Here is a 15,088-nt window from a genome sequence, read left to right as displayed (position 1 = left end):
ATACTGGCTCTACCTTACCATGCACATTGAGATGCTGGCTCTTTCTTACCACACACATTGTGATGCTGGCTCTACCTAACCACAAACCTTGGGATGCTAGCTCTACCTTACCACACACTGTGATGCTGGTTCTACCTTACCACACACATTGTGATGCTGGCTCTACCTTACCACACACATTGTGATGCTGGCTCTACCTAACCACAAACCTTGGGATGCTAGCTCTACCTTAACACACACTGTGATGCTGGTTCTACCTTACCACACACATTGTGATGCTGACTCTACCTTACCACACACATTGTGATGCTGGCTCTACCTTACCCACACACATTGTGATGCTGACTCTACCTTACCACACACATTGTGATGCTGACTCTACCTTACCACACACATTGTGATGCTGACTCTACCTTACCACACACATTGTGATGCTGACTCTACCTTACCACATACATTGAGATACTGGCTTTACCTTACCACATACATTGTGATGCTGACTCTACCTTACCACACACATTGTGATGCTGGCTCTACCTTACCACATACATTGTGATGCTGGCTCTACCTTACCACACACATTGTGATGCTGGCTCTACCTTACCACACACATTGAGATACTGGCTCTACCTTACCGCACGCATTGTGATGCTGGCTCTACCTTACCACATGCATTGTGACGCTGGCTCTACCTTACCACACACATTGTGATGTTGGCTCTACCTTACCACACACATTGTGATGCTGGCTCTACCTTACCACACACATTGAGATACTGGCTCTACCTAATTACCACATACACTGTGATGCTGGCTCTGACTTACCCACTTACATTGTGATACTGGCTCTACCTTACCACACACATTGTGATGCTTACTGCCACATACATTGTGATGCTGGCTCTACCTTACCACACACGTTGTGATACTGGCTCTACCTTACCACACACATTGTGATGCTGACTCTACCTTACCACACACATTGTGATGCTGACTCTACCTTACCACACACTCTGCAATACTGGCTCTACCTTACCACATACATTGTGATGTTGACTCTACCTTACCACACACATTGTGATGCTGGCTCTACCTTACCACACACATTGTGATACTGGCTCTACCTTACCACACACATTGTGATACTGGCTCTACCTTACCACATACATTGTGATGTTGACTCTACCTTACCACACACATTGGGTTGCTGACTCTACCTTACCACACACATTGTGATACTGGCTCTACCTTACCACATACATTGTGATGCTGACTCTACCTTCCCACACACATTGTGATACTGGCTCTACCTTACCACATACATTGTGATGTTGACTACCACACACATTGTGATGCTGGCTCTACCTTACCACACACATTGTGATGCTGGCTCTACCTTACCACACACATTGTGATGCTGGCTCTACCTTACCACACACATTGTGATACTGGCTCTACCTTACCACAAACCTTGGGATGCTAGCTCTACCTTAACACACACTGTGATGCTGGTTCTACCTTACCACACACATTGTGATGCTGACTCTACCTTACCACACACATTGTGATGCTGGCTCTACCTTACCCACACACATTGTGATGCTGACTCTACCTTACCACACACATTGTGATGCTGACTCTACCTTACCACACACATTGTGATGCTGACTCTACCTTACCACACACATTGTGATGCTGACTCTACCTTACCACATACATTGAGATACTGGCTTTACCTTACCACATACATTGTGATGCTGACTCTACCTTACCACACACATTGTGATGCTGGCTCTACCTTACCACATACATTGTGATGCTGGCTCTACCTTACCACACACATTGTGATGCTGGCTCTACCTTACCACACACATTGAGATACTGGCTCTACCTTACCGCACGCATTGTGATGCTGGCTCTACCTTACCACATGCATTGTGACGCTGGCTCTACCTTACCACACACATTGTGATGTTGGCTCTACCTTACCACACACATTGTGATGCTGGCTCTACCTTACCACACACATTGAGATACTGGCTCTACCTAATTACCACATACACTGTGATGCTGGCTCTGACTTACCCACTTACATTGTGATACTGGCTCTACCTTACCACACACATTGTGATGCTTACTGCCACATACATTGTGATGCTGGCTCTACCTTACCACACACGTTGTGATACTGGCTCTACCTTACCACACACATTGTGATGCTGACTCTACCTTACCACACACATTGTGATGCTGACTCTACCTTACCACACACTCTGCAATACTGGCTCTACCTTACCACATACATTGTGATGTTGACTCTACCTTACCACACACATTGTGATGCTGGCTCTACCTTACCACACACATTGTGATACTGGCTCTACCTTACCACACACATTGTGATACTGTCTCTACCTTACCACATACATTGTGATGTTGACTCTACCTTACCACACACATTGGGTTGCTGACTCTACCTTACCACACACATTGTGATACTGGCTCTACCTTACCACATACATTGTGATGCTGACTCTACCTTCCCACACACATTGTGATACTGGCTCTACCTTACCACATACATTGTGATGTTGACTACCACACACATTGTGATGCTGGCTCTACCTTACCACACACATTGTGATGCTGGCTCTACCTTACCACACACATTGTGATGCTGGCTCTACCTTACCACACACATTGTGATACTGGCTCTACCTTACCACATACATTGTGATGTTGACTACCACATACATTGTGATGCTGACTCTACCTTACCACACACATTGTGATGCTGGCTCTGCCTTACCACACACATTGTGATACTGGCTCTACCTTACCACATACATTGTGATACTGGCTCTACCTTACCACACACATTGTGATGCTGACTCTACCTTACCACACACATTGTGATGCTGGCTCTACCTTACCACACACATTGTGATGCTGGCTCTACCTTACCACACACATTGTGATGCTGGCTCTACCTTACCACACACATTGTGATGCTGACTCTACCTTACCACACACATTGTGATGCTGACTCTACCTTACCACACACATTGTGATGCTGACTCTACCTTACCACACACATTGTGATGCTGACTCTACCTTACCACATACATTGTGATGCTGGCTCTACCTTACCACACACATTGTGATGCTGGCTCTACCTTACCACATACATTGTGATGCTGGCTCTACCTTACCACATACATTGTGATGCTGGCTCTACCTTACCACACACATTGTGATGCTGGCTCTACCTTACCACACACATTGAGATACTGGCTCTACCTTACAACATGCATTGTGACGCTGGCTCTACTTTACCACACACATTGTGACGCTGGCTCTACCTTACCACACACATTGTGACGCTGGCTCTACCTTACCACACACATTGTGACGCTGGCTCTACCTTACCACACACATTGTGACGCTGGCTCTACCTTACCACACACATTGTGACGCTGGCTCTACCTTACCACACACATTGTGATGCTGGCTCTACCTTACCACACACATTGAGATACTGGCTCTACCTTACCACACACATTGAGATACTGGCTCTACCTTACCACACACATTGAGATACTGGCTCTACCTTACCACACACATTGAGATACTGGCTCTACCTAATTACCACATACACTGTGATGCTGGCTCTGACTTACCACTTACATTGTGATACTGGCTCTACCTTACCACACACATTGTGATGCTTACTGCCACATACATTGTGATGCTGGCTCTACCTTACCACACACGTGATACTGGCTCTACCTTACCACACACATTGTGATGCTGGCTCTACCTTACCACACACATTGTGATGCTGGCTCTACCTTACCACACACATTGTGATACTGGCTCTACCTTACCACATACATTGTGATGTTGACTACCACATACATTGTGATGCTGACTCTACCTTACCACACACATTGTGATGCTGGCTCTGCCTTACCACACACATTGTGATACTGGCTCTACCTTACCACATACATTGTGATACTGGCTCTACCTTACCACACACATTGTGATGCTGACTCTACCTTACCACACACATTGTGATGCTGGCTCTACCTTACCACACACATTGTGATGCTGGCTCTACCTTACCACACACATTGTGATGCTGACTCTACCTTACCACACACATTGTGATGCTGACTCTACCTTACCACACACATTGTGATGCTGACTCTACCTTACCACACACATTGTGATGCTGACTCTACCTTACCACATACATTGTGATGCTGACTCTACCTTACCACACACATTGTGATGCTGGCTCTACCTTACCACATACATTGTGATGCTGGCTCTACCTTACCACATACATTGTGATGCTGGCTCTACCTTACCACACACATTGTGATGCTGGCTCTACCTTACCACACACATTGAGATACTGGCTCTACCTTACCACATGCATTGTGACGCTGGCTCTACTTTACCACACACATTGTGACGCTGGCTCTACCTTACCACACACATTGTGACGCTGGCTCTACCTTACCACACACATTGTGACGCTGGCTCTACCTTACCACACACATTGTGATGCTGGCTCTACCTTACCACACACATTGAGATACTGGCTCTACCTTACCACACACATTGAGATACTGGCTCTACCTTACCACACACATTGAGATACTGGCTCTACCTTACCACACACATTGAGATACTGGCTCTACCTAATTACCACATACACTGTGATGCTGGCTCTGACTTACCACTTACATTGTGATACTGGCTCTACCTTACCACACACATTGTGATGCTTACTGCCACATACATTGTGATGCTGGCTCTACCTTACCACACACGTGATACTGGCTCTACCTTACCACACACATTGTGATGCTGACTCTACCTTACCATACACATTGTGATGCTGACTCTACCTTACCACACACATTGCGATACTGGCTCTACCTTACCACATACATTGTGATGTTGACTACCACATACATTGTGATGTTGACTACCTTACCACACACATTGTGATGCTGGCTCTACCTTACCACACACATTGTGATACTGGCTCTACCTTACCACATACATTGTGATATTGACTACCACATACATTGTGATGTTGACTCTACCTTACCACACACATTGTGATGCTGACTCTACCTTACCACACACATTGTGATACTGGCTCTACCTTACCACATACATTGTGATGCTGACTCTACCTTACCACACACATTGTGATACTGGCTCTACCTTACCACATACATTGTGATGTTGACTACCACACACATTGTGATGTTGACTACCACACACATTGTGATGTTGACTCTACCTTACCACACACATTGTGATGCTGGCTCTACCTTACCACACACATTGTGATACTGGCTCTACCTTACCACACACATTGTGATGCTGACTCTACCTTACCACACACATTGTGATGCTGGCTCTACCTTACCACACACATTGTGATGCTGGCTCTGCCTTACCACACACATTGTGATACTGGCTCTACCTTACCACATACATTGTGATACTGGCTCTACCTTACCACATACATTGTGATGCTGACTCTACCTTACCACACACATTGTGATGCTGACTCTACCTTACCACACACATTGTGATGCTGGCTCTACCTTACCACACACATTGTGATGCTGGCTCTACCTTACCACACACATTGTGATACTGGCTCTACCTTACCACATACATTGTGATGTTGACTACCACACACATTGTGATGCTGACTACCACATACATTTGGGTATGTGCTCCAACTGGCTTTGCGTTACCTCACAAATTCTTGTAATGATTCTCTAATTTTAGCATAAGTTTGTAGTACTAATGTATTTTTTGTGTTTTTTTTTTAGAACATATCAGAAAGTGCACAACTTAACTATGAGCAGAACATGCATGATGCCATGGCAGTGTTTCATAAATTGCAGACTGGCTTAGATGTTAACGTCAAATTTACAGGGTAAGAAAACAGTGATAAACACATTACTAAGAATGTTGATGCTGGTTTCTACCAGTAATATTTTCAAATTATGGAAGTACTATAAGTAGAGAGTGAAGTCGAACCAAAGACCTCAAAGTTATCTAACAGTGTCATGTTTAAAGCTAAGAGAGTGTTGGATTGAATGTTTCACATCAAGAAATCCAAGGTTTTCTGCACTTGAGTTCAAAAGAATAATGACTATGGTATTCTTTTATTTCTGATAACACATTAGAAGTCTAACACCAGTTATTATTTTTCTTTGGTAAACATGGGTGACTTTGTCATGTAAACAAACTGTAATAGAAAATAACTCTCAATTTGTGAAGTCTGTTTACTTGTATACAGACATGTCACTTTAACTGAAACACCATGCTTGGGACAGAATGCTTAACCTTGAAATGCTAGGTATATTTGTAGAATAGGGGAGAGTATTAGATTTCAATTTACTGAAATGTCAAATGCATCCATTACAGTGGGTGTGGTCAGTTTCAAATTAGTGTCACTAAAGAATTAACTTGACTTTGCTGAGGGATCATCAATCATTAAAACTATTGCATAGGAATTGTAAGTTGTAAAATTTAATTTTGCAAATCACATTAAGAAACTATGCTAAACACAAACAAAAGCATTGTGAGTGAACGGAAATATTGTACATACATGTGATACAAAAAAAAAAAACAATAATAAAAATGAAAAAGGACAAGTAAAAATGATATGTAAAAATCAAGCAATATACCACCATGGAAGACTGGTATACCATCATGGAAGACTGGTATACCACCATGGAAGACTGGTATACCACCATGGAAGACTAGTATACCACCATGGAAGACTGGTATACCACCATGGAAGACTGGTATACCACCATGGAAGGCTGGTATACCACCATGGAAGACTGGTTACCACCATGGAAGACTGGTATACCACCATGGAAGACTGGTATACCACCATGGAAGACTGGTATACCACCATGGAAGACTGGTATACCACCATGGAAGACTGGTATACCACCATGGAAGACTGGTATACCACCATGGAAGACTGGTATACCACCATGGAAGACTGGTATACCACCATGGAAGACTGGTATACCACCATGGAAGACTGGTATACCACCATGGAAGACTGGTATATCACCATGGAAGACTGGTATATCACCATGGAAGACTGGTATACCACCATGGAAGACTGGTATACCACCATGGAAGACTGGTATATCACTATGGAAGACTGGTATACCATCATGGAAGACTAGTATACCACCATGGAAGACTGGTATACCACTATGGAAGACTGGTATATCATCATGGAAGACTGGTATACCACCATGGAAGACTGGTATACCACCATGGAAGACTGGTATATCACCATGGAAGACTGGTATACCGCCATGGAAGAATGGTATACCACCATTGAAGACTGGTATACCACCATGGAAGACTGGTTACTGTAATATCTTGAGACGTCCGTATAGCATTTGGCAGGGAGATACAAGAGATGAGACACGACACACACTGAGTGCTGATAATACTGACACGTGTTTATTCAAGTCCAGGCTTTATATACTTGAATCATTTTTACATAATAATAACACCTGGTCTAACAGACCATTCATATTGAGATCACTACATCTCTCCCTAACTTTATTAAATTTCATGATTAATTTTACTTTCTTACTTATTACAATCATGTCAGGGGAATATTCAAGCTATAATATATCCATAAATTGAGCGATAAATACATACAAAGTTTCATACAATAAAGCGATATATACATACGAATGTTCACAAAATTAAGCGATATACACATCACAATACAAATCTATAGTAATATTAAATACATTTTTTTTTATTATACTTTTGAAAATGTTTTCAATTAATTTTTTTTATTAGCTTTATAATTTTTTATTTTTTTGTTGTTCATTTATAATATCAATCTTTTATTCTATGTACAGCTATTGTATTAGTCAGCTTTAGTATCAGTGTCAATAACGCAAGAATTCAGTCTGTTTTCTAATTCTGTTGGACCGTCTGAGTACAGGTACTTCTGTCTGTGTCTGTGTCTGGGTAGAGGGGGTTTCTGAGTGCAGTGATGAATGGGAGTTCAGCATGTTGCGATTTAGTGTTGTGTCAGCGTTAATATTTTCTATAATTCTATCCAACTCCTCATACTCTTCTACATCCATCTCTTTTCTATCTATTCCTTTATACGATTTAAAGTAAGATCTATCACGTGTTACACGTTTTCCTTGCCTGTTTTGGACTGTTATCATACTACCTTTTGTATTTTCAATTTGGAAAACGTCTTTTCTGTACCGGGGTTCAAACTTAGTACGTCGGGAATTTTTCACTAATACCCTTTCTCCTTGTTTCAATTTAGTATTCTTCACTCTTCCATGACTATCATAGTACAATTTGTTTTTTCTGTTACTTTTATTGTGTCGTTTACAAATATCACGTCTATATTTAGAGTCATCTTGTGCGCATTCCACAAAGAATGGCATTTTATTCTTCATTTTGCGACCGAACATTAGCTCCGCGGGACTTTTTCCAGTGGAAGGGTGGGAACTAGAGCGATAATTCATCAAAAAATGGCGAATTTCATATTTCCAATTCTTCTGCTCAACCAAAGAACAGCGAATTGATTTACCGAGGTTTTTCATAAAATTTTCCGCAAGTCCGTTTGCTTTAGCATATATTCAGGCGTGATTTTCTGATGTCGAAAACCAGCATCATTCGCATAGGAACTAAACTCACTTGAATTGAAAGGTGGACCATTGTCGCTTTTCAGCTTTAAGGGGTATCCGTATGACGTGAATATTCTATCTAATTTGGGTATGACCGCGGCTGCGCTCGTCGAAGTTGTTATTTCGACTTCGGGAAATCTGGAGTATTCGTCATTACAACCACCGCATACTCGCCTGATGGCAATGGTCCATACATATCAGTTGCCAAATGAGACCATGCTGAATTCGGCAAACGAGAAGGTTTTAATGGTTCTTTCGGCTTCATGTCGATGTTTATCTGACATGTGTAACAACCAGATACGATTTCATCTACTAGCGAATCCATTGCAGGAAACCAAACCTTTTCCCGGATTAACGCCTTAGTTTTAGACGAACCTAAGTGACCTTCATGCGCGGTATAAACTAACCGAGATTGCAGTGACGGCGGTATCACAATACAAGGTCCTTCAAGCAGGATCCCGTCAGTGAAACTCAGTTTATCTCGATTCTGTTTAAACATTTTCAGTGATTCCCGGTTCACGTCATTTGAAATTTTATGCCAAATATTCGTCTGTAAACATCGAGAAACAAACATCATTGTGGGGTCATTTTGTGTAGCAAGTCGGATTTCCGCCAATTTAATGGCGCGAGGGCTTGCATGTTTATGAACGAAAGCGACATACTCGTCATCTTTACATCCGACTTTCTCAATGACTGTGGATGGGTGATGAGATATATAATCGCTGGGGTTTTTTGCTCCAGGGCAATATACTACTTTAAAATGAAAACGTTGCGATTTAGTTACCCATCGTTCAATGCGGCTTGACATTTTATGTAGCTCTCTACGATTAAAAATCGTCAAGAGTAAATTGGGGAGAACCATCAAGATACAGACGGTGATGCTCCAAACCCCAAGAAATCGCTAGGGCTTCCCTTTCGCCTTGACTGTAGCGAGTTTCCGTTTCCGAGAGAGCTCGACTTGCGCAACTAATTAACAAATCCCCTTGACGCAAAATTGTGCTAATGCTGACGGGACTAGCATCGACACTAAGGGTAGTCTCCTTATTTATATCGAAATCACCCAAAACAATTTTTGAACAAATAACCCTTTTAATTGAATTAAACACTTTTTCCTGACTTTCACCCCAAACAAACTTAACACCCTTTTTGGTTAGAGACCTAATTGGTTCGGATAATGTACTAAAGTGAGGTACCATCAAAGCTGGGAGACCCAACATGCCTAAAAACGATCTCACTTCCGAAGCATTTTCTGGGCGTTTCATGTCACGAATGGATTGAATACACGTTTCATCACAATGCATGCCATTTTTATCAAATACGAAGCCGAAAAAGACAATTTGTGGAACTGAAAATACACATTTGCTTAAACCCAATGTAAGTCCTTTGTCAGACAACCAAGTCAAACACTTATCTAGGGCCCGGTCATGCAAATTTTGAGATTTACCGTGTATAATAATATCGTCTGCGATACTCTCAACGCCTGCGAGATCTGACAGTGCTAAAGTCATTTCATTTTGACAAATTTCAGCAGCTGCATTTATGCCAAATGGGAGACGTTTATATCGCCTTAAACCAACATGGGTACTTATTGTAGTGAGATTACTAGATTTTTCATCGAGTTCAAATTGCAAATAGTGCTTATTCGCGTCAAGTTTACTAAATAAATACTCGAGAACCATTTAATTTTGTGCGAATTTCTTGCACGGTCGGGGTTACATGGCGCTCTCTCTGAATGGCTGAATTTACGGCCCTGTAATAGCCACATATTGTCACATTATCAGTTCCTGATTTAGGCACAACAACAATGGGACTTACCCATGGAGTTGGACCATTTACCTTCTCCAAAATATCGGCTTTCTCTAATAATTTTAATTTGTTTTCGACCCTTTTTCTCAAATGGTATGGAACACGTCTGTGGCCTTGTTTTACGGGTTTGACTTTCGAATCAATATGCAATTTGATTTTTTTTTTCGTTGTATTTACCCATCCCGCAAAATGTACTTTCGTGATTATAAATTATTTCTTTCACAGAATCGGGACAATCTGGTATATTCAAGTTAACGTTACTGTTTGTATCACGTCGCGTATTGTTAGATTTTGTTTGTTTTGTCGCATGGTGGACATGTGAGCGTATTCGTCGTGATAGTGTGCTTATTCGTTCTGAATGAGAATTAATTCGTTTCTCTGAAAACCGTACAAATTTGTTAGGGTTAATTTGTATAAAACCAAGGTGACTGGATGTCGGATAGCCCAAAATTGACGAATCTGTAGTGTCCACTACTATAAACTTCAATATTTCACTCCGGGCTCCCAAGTCAACATTGGTTTGTACTATACCCAACACATTTACACTTTGTTTTCCATAAGTAGAAACTTTCCTATTTGTTGGTTCTAAAATTACATTATCATTAATCAATTCATAGTCATGCTTATTTAGTACATTACATGAAGCACCAGAATCTAACATGAAATCAATGGATTTATTCTCCACATTCTACGTAGTGAAAGGAAGTTTTCCATTGTATTGGTCAAAATTAGTAACATTGAATATATACTCGTCACTGTCTGAGCAATCGTCAGCACAGATATGTTTGATTTTAGTACTCACATTGTTAGAATCTTTCTTTCTTGAACCTTCTAACTTGCGACAATAACGAACAAAATGTCCAGTTTTATGACAAAAGTTACATTGTTTACCCACTGCAGGGCAAGGGCCCTTGTGTGGATATTCGTGACCACATTTATAACAAGAGCGTTGCGTCGTCGGTACTTGGTCCGGATATCTACGGGCTTTCTGAGGACGTTTTCTAGTAGGGCGCGCTGTTGTCCGGCTGGTAGTGGAGTTTCGTAGTTGACAGGAAAATGTCTTCACGGAATCAGGATTACCACTTTCTATACCATATGCTTCACACTCCAAGACTTCTAGCGTCCTGGCCAAGGTGATTATCTTGTCAAGAGACATCTCATCTTGCAAAGCACGACGGCGAACCTTCTTATTCTTCCCTCCCTGTATGATTTGGTGTTTAATTTCGACGTCTTTGGCTTCTGCGTCTTCAATACCACAGTTATTTATCAGTTTTCGTAAACGAGTTACAAACTGGTCAATGCTTTCAGTGTCATATTGAGTGGCACGCCGAAATTGATAAAATTCGAACTCAGTGTTCTTTTTGGGAAGAAAGTAGTCTTCTAATGCTTTAATTAGTTTCTTGTAAGCGTTGACATATTCAGGTTCAACGGGCATGGTTAGCATATCGCAAATCTCGATTAAGTCGTCGCCACCTCGGTCCAAAAGCATAGCTCTTTTCTACTCTGGGTCAGTAATCTTCCAGGCTACACAGCTGTTTACACAGCTGTTTTCAAAGCGTGATAACCAACGTTTCCAACGTGGTGCTAATGTACTAGTGTCCCCATGGACGTCAAACGGAGATAACTGGGAAAGAATGAAACCTGCTTGTGCTGCCATAATGAACACCAGTCCAACGAAATACGAGTGAAATTTCGTAAACAAGTGCGTACAACCTGATGTCTTCTACTGAGAAGTAGTAGTTTCTGTTGGGCTCACAATCCTCGTCGCCAATGTAATATCTTGAGACGTCCGTATAGCATTTGGCAGGGAGATACAAGAGATGAGACACGACACACACTGAGTGCTGATAATACTGACACGTGTTTATTCAAGTCCAGGCTTTATATACTTGAATCATTGTTACATAATAATAACACCTGGTCTAACAGGCCATTCATATTGAGATCACTACAGTTACCACCATGGAAGACTGGTATACCACCATGGAAGATTGGTATACCACCATGGAAGACTGGTTACCACCATGGAAGACTGGTATACCACCATGGAAGACTGGTATACCACCATGGAAGACTGGTATACCACCATGGAAGACTGGTATACCACCATGGAAGACTGGTATACATGTACCACCATGGAAGACTGGTATACCACCATGGAAGACTGGTATACCACTATGGAAGACTGGTATACCACCATGGAAGACTGGTATACCACCATAGAAGACTGATATACCACCATGGAAGACTGGTATACCACCATGGAAGACTGGTATACCACCATGGAAGACTGGTATACCACCATGGAAGACTGGTATACCACCATGGAAGACTGGTATACCACCATGGAAGACTGGTATACCACCATGGAAGACTGGTATACCACCATGGAAGACTGGTATACCACCATGGAAGGCTGGTATACCACCATGGAAGACTGGTATACCACCATGGAAGACTGGTATACCACAACATTCTGTACAATCTACAGCGAGTGTGTATATTGAGCAAATTGTGCAAAATCGAGTGATATTATTGCAATTATATTATACCAACTTCATTTAAATGGAATCTGAGACATGTAAATAACTTTAAAGCATTAGAAACTATATACAAATGTGCTACAACACCTAAAACATTCTACTTACAACCTTGGTAAAATAAAATTGGGCCCTGGACTAGCATATACAGGGATTATAGATACATCATGGGTGAAGCAAATTTGCACCCATAGTTTTGTGTTAGCAGCAACGTTGACAAACATATATAATTGACAGAATTTCAATGAAATACAAATTAGAGCCATATGCCCGATTGCATTTTGAGGTTCGACAAATTGTCAGGGTTCACAAGTGAGCCACTGTAGATTTTGCATAATTAATAAATTATATTTTTCATGGATCTCTTTTGATCTCCAAATACCTAAGAATCACCAGTTTTTTTATAACATTCCATGCCCATAATGCAAAAATACATGTACTGTGTGTTACTCATTTTTGGAGCCTACTTTTAAATGTGGCTTGCATAATTAAAAATACATTCTTGACCAATCAGAACAATGTATTTGGAAATTGAAATGCTGCTATAGGCTTTATACTTTTCATAATTCAATACCAGTTATGAAAGACTTACATTTGCCATGTGTCAGTTTGAGGCCCCCAATAGTTCAATGCTTCTAAAATATCCTCTCATACTGTGACGAAAATACGTACTGTTTCCTCTTCCTGGCTACTTGTCATTATTCACACTTACACTGTGATCCTTTGCTACACAGAAAATATTGTCATGACTGCATAAATAGAAATGTAACTTGTTTTCTCTAGAATAAATTCAGTTAACTTTAAAAATAAATTAAAACACAAGCCAGAAAAGAAGACCCCCCCCCCCCCATTGTAAATGATATTGAATCTTGTTGAATATTACTATTGAAAATAGTATTTTAGCTTGCAATATCATAATTTGTTTTCGTTCTTTTATTTATAGAGTTGCTGACTTTGAGTACACACCAGAGTGCATCGTATTTGACTTACTCAATGTGCATCTATTCCATGGTTGGTTGGTTGACCCTCAAAATGTGGAGACAGTCAACGTGGTAGGAAACTATAGTTACAACCAGCTAGTAGAGCAAATCATTGCCAGTAAAAGTGCCAAAAATTCAGATGATATACATAAAGGTAAACTCATATATCAAAATGTCATAATGTCTGGTATTGGTGGTTTCTGCCATAGGACATACATGTATGATACATCTACTTGAGGTGTGCTTTTAATAGAGGGAATATGGTACTGAATAATGTACACAATAACCCTGGGTAACTGAAAATGATACTCTGCTTGGTGTACTCGATAACCCTGGGTAACTGAAAATGATACTCGGCTTGGTGTACACAATAACCCTGGGTAACTGAAAATGATACTCGGCTTGGTGTACACAATAACCCTGGGTAACTGAAAATGATACTCGACTTGGTGTACACAATAACCCTGGGTAACTGAAAATGATACTTGGCTTGGTGTACACAATAACCCTGGGTAACTTAAAATGATACTTGGCTTGGTGTACACAATAACCCTGGGTAACTGAAAATGATACTCGACTTGGTGTACACAATAACCCTGGGTAACTGAAAATGATACTTGGCTTGGTGTACACAATAACCCTGGGTAACTTAAAATGATACTTGGCTTGGTGTACACAATAACCCTGGGTAACTGAAAATGATACTCGACTTGGTGTACACAATAACCCTGGGTAACTGAAAATGATACTTGGCTTGGTGTACACAATAACCCTGAGTAACTTAAAATGATACTTGGCTTGGTGTACACAATAACCCTGGGTAACTGAAAATGATACTCGACTTGGTGTACACGATAACCCTGGGTAACTGAAAATGATACTCGACATGGTGTACACGATAACCCTGGGTAACTGAAAATGATACTCGACTTGGTGTACACAATAACCCTGGGTAACTGAAAATGATACTCGGCTTGGTGTACACAATAACCCTGGGTAACTGAAAATGATACTCGGCT

The 15,088-nt window shown here is 41.1% G+C and overlaps 1 protein-coding gene across 2 annotated transcripts in view; it reads left to right on the top strand.

Moving 5' to 3' along the window:
• Positions 1-15,088, top strand: part of LOC100372753 (ubiquitin carboxyl-terminal hydrolase MINDY-2-like) — a 54,934-nt gene that overhangs the window by 14,360 nt on the left and 25,486 nt on the right. For both annotated transcript variants that reach the window (XM_085501546.1, XM_085501547.1), the window contains exons 3-4: positions 5,870-5,976; positions 14,033-14,223. In XM_085501546.1, coding sequence (XP_085357672.1) covers positions 5,870-5,976; positions 14,033-14,223 — 298 coding nt within the window. The remainder of the gene's footprint in view (positions 1-5,869; positions 5,977-14,032; positions 14,224-15,088) is intronic.

This window comes from Saccoglossus kowalevskii, chromosome 7 (assembly GCF_978046115.1).
Source record: "Saccoglossus kowalevskii chromosome 7, keSacKowa6.1, whole genome shotgun sequence".
Lineage (NCBI taxonomy): Eukaryota > Metazoa > Hemichordata > Enteropneusta > Harrimaniidae > Saccoglossus > Saccoglossus kowalevskii.
This window is presented reverse-complemented; position numbering and strand designations above follow the sequence as displayed.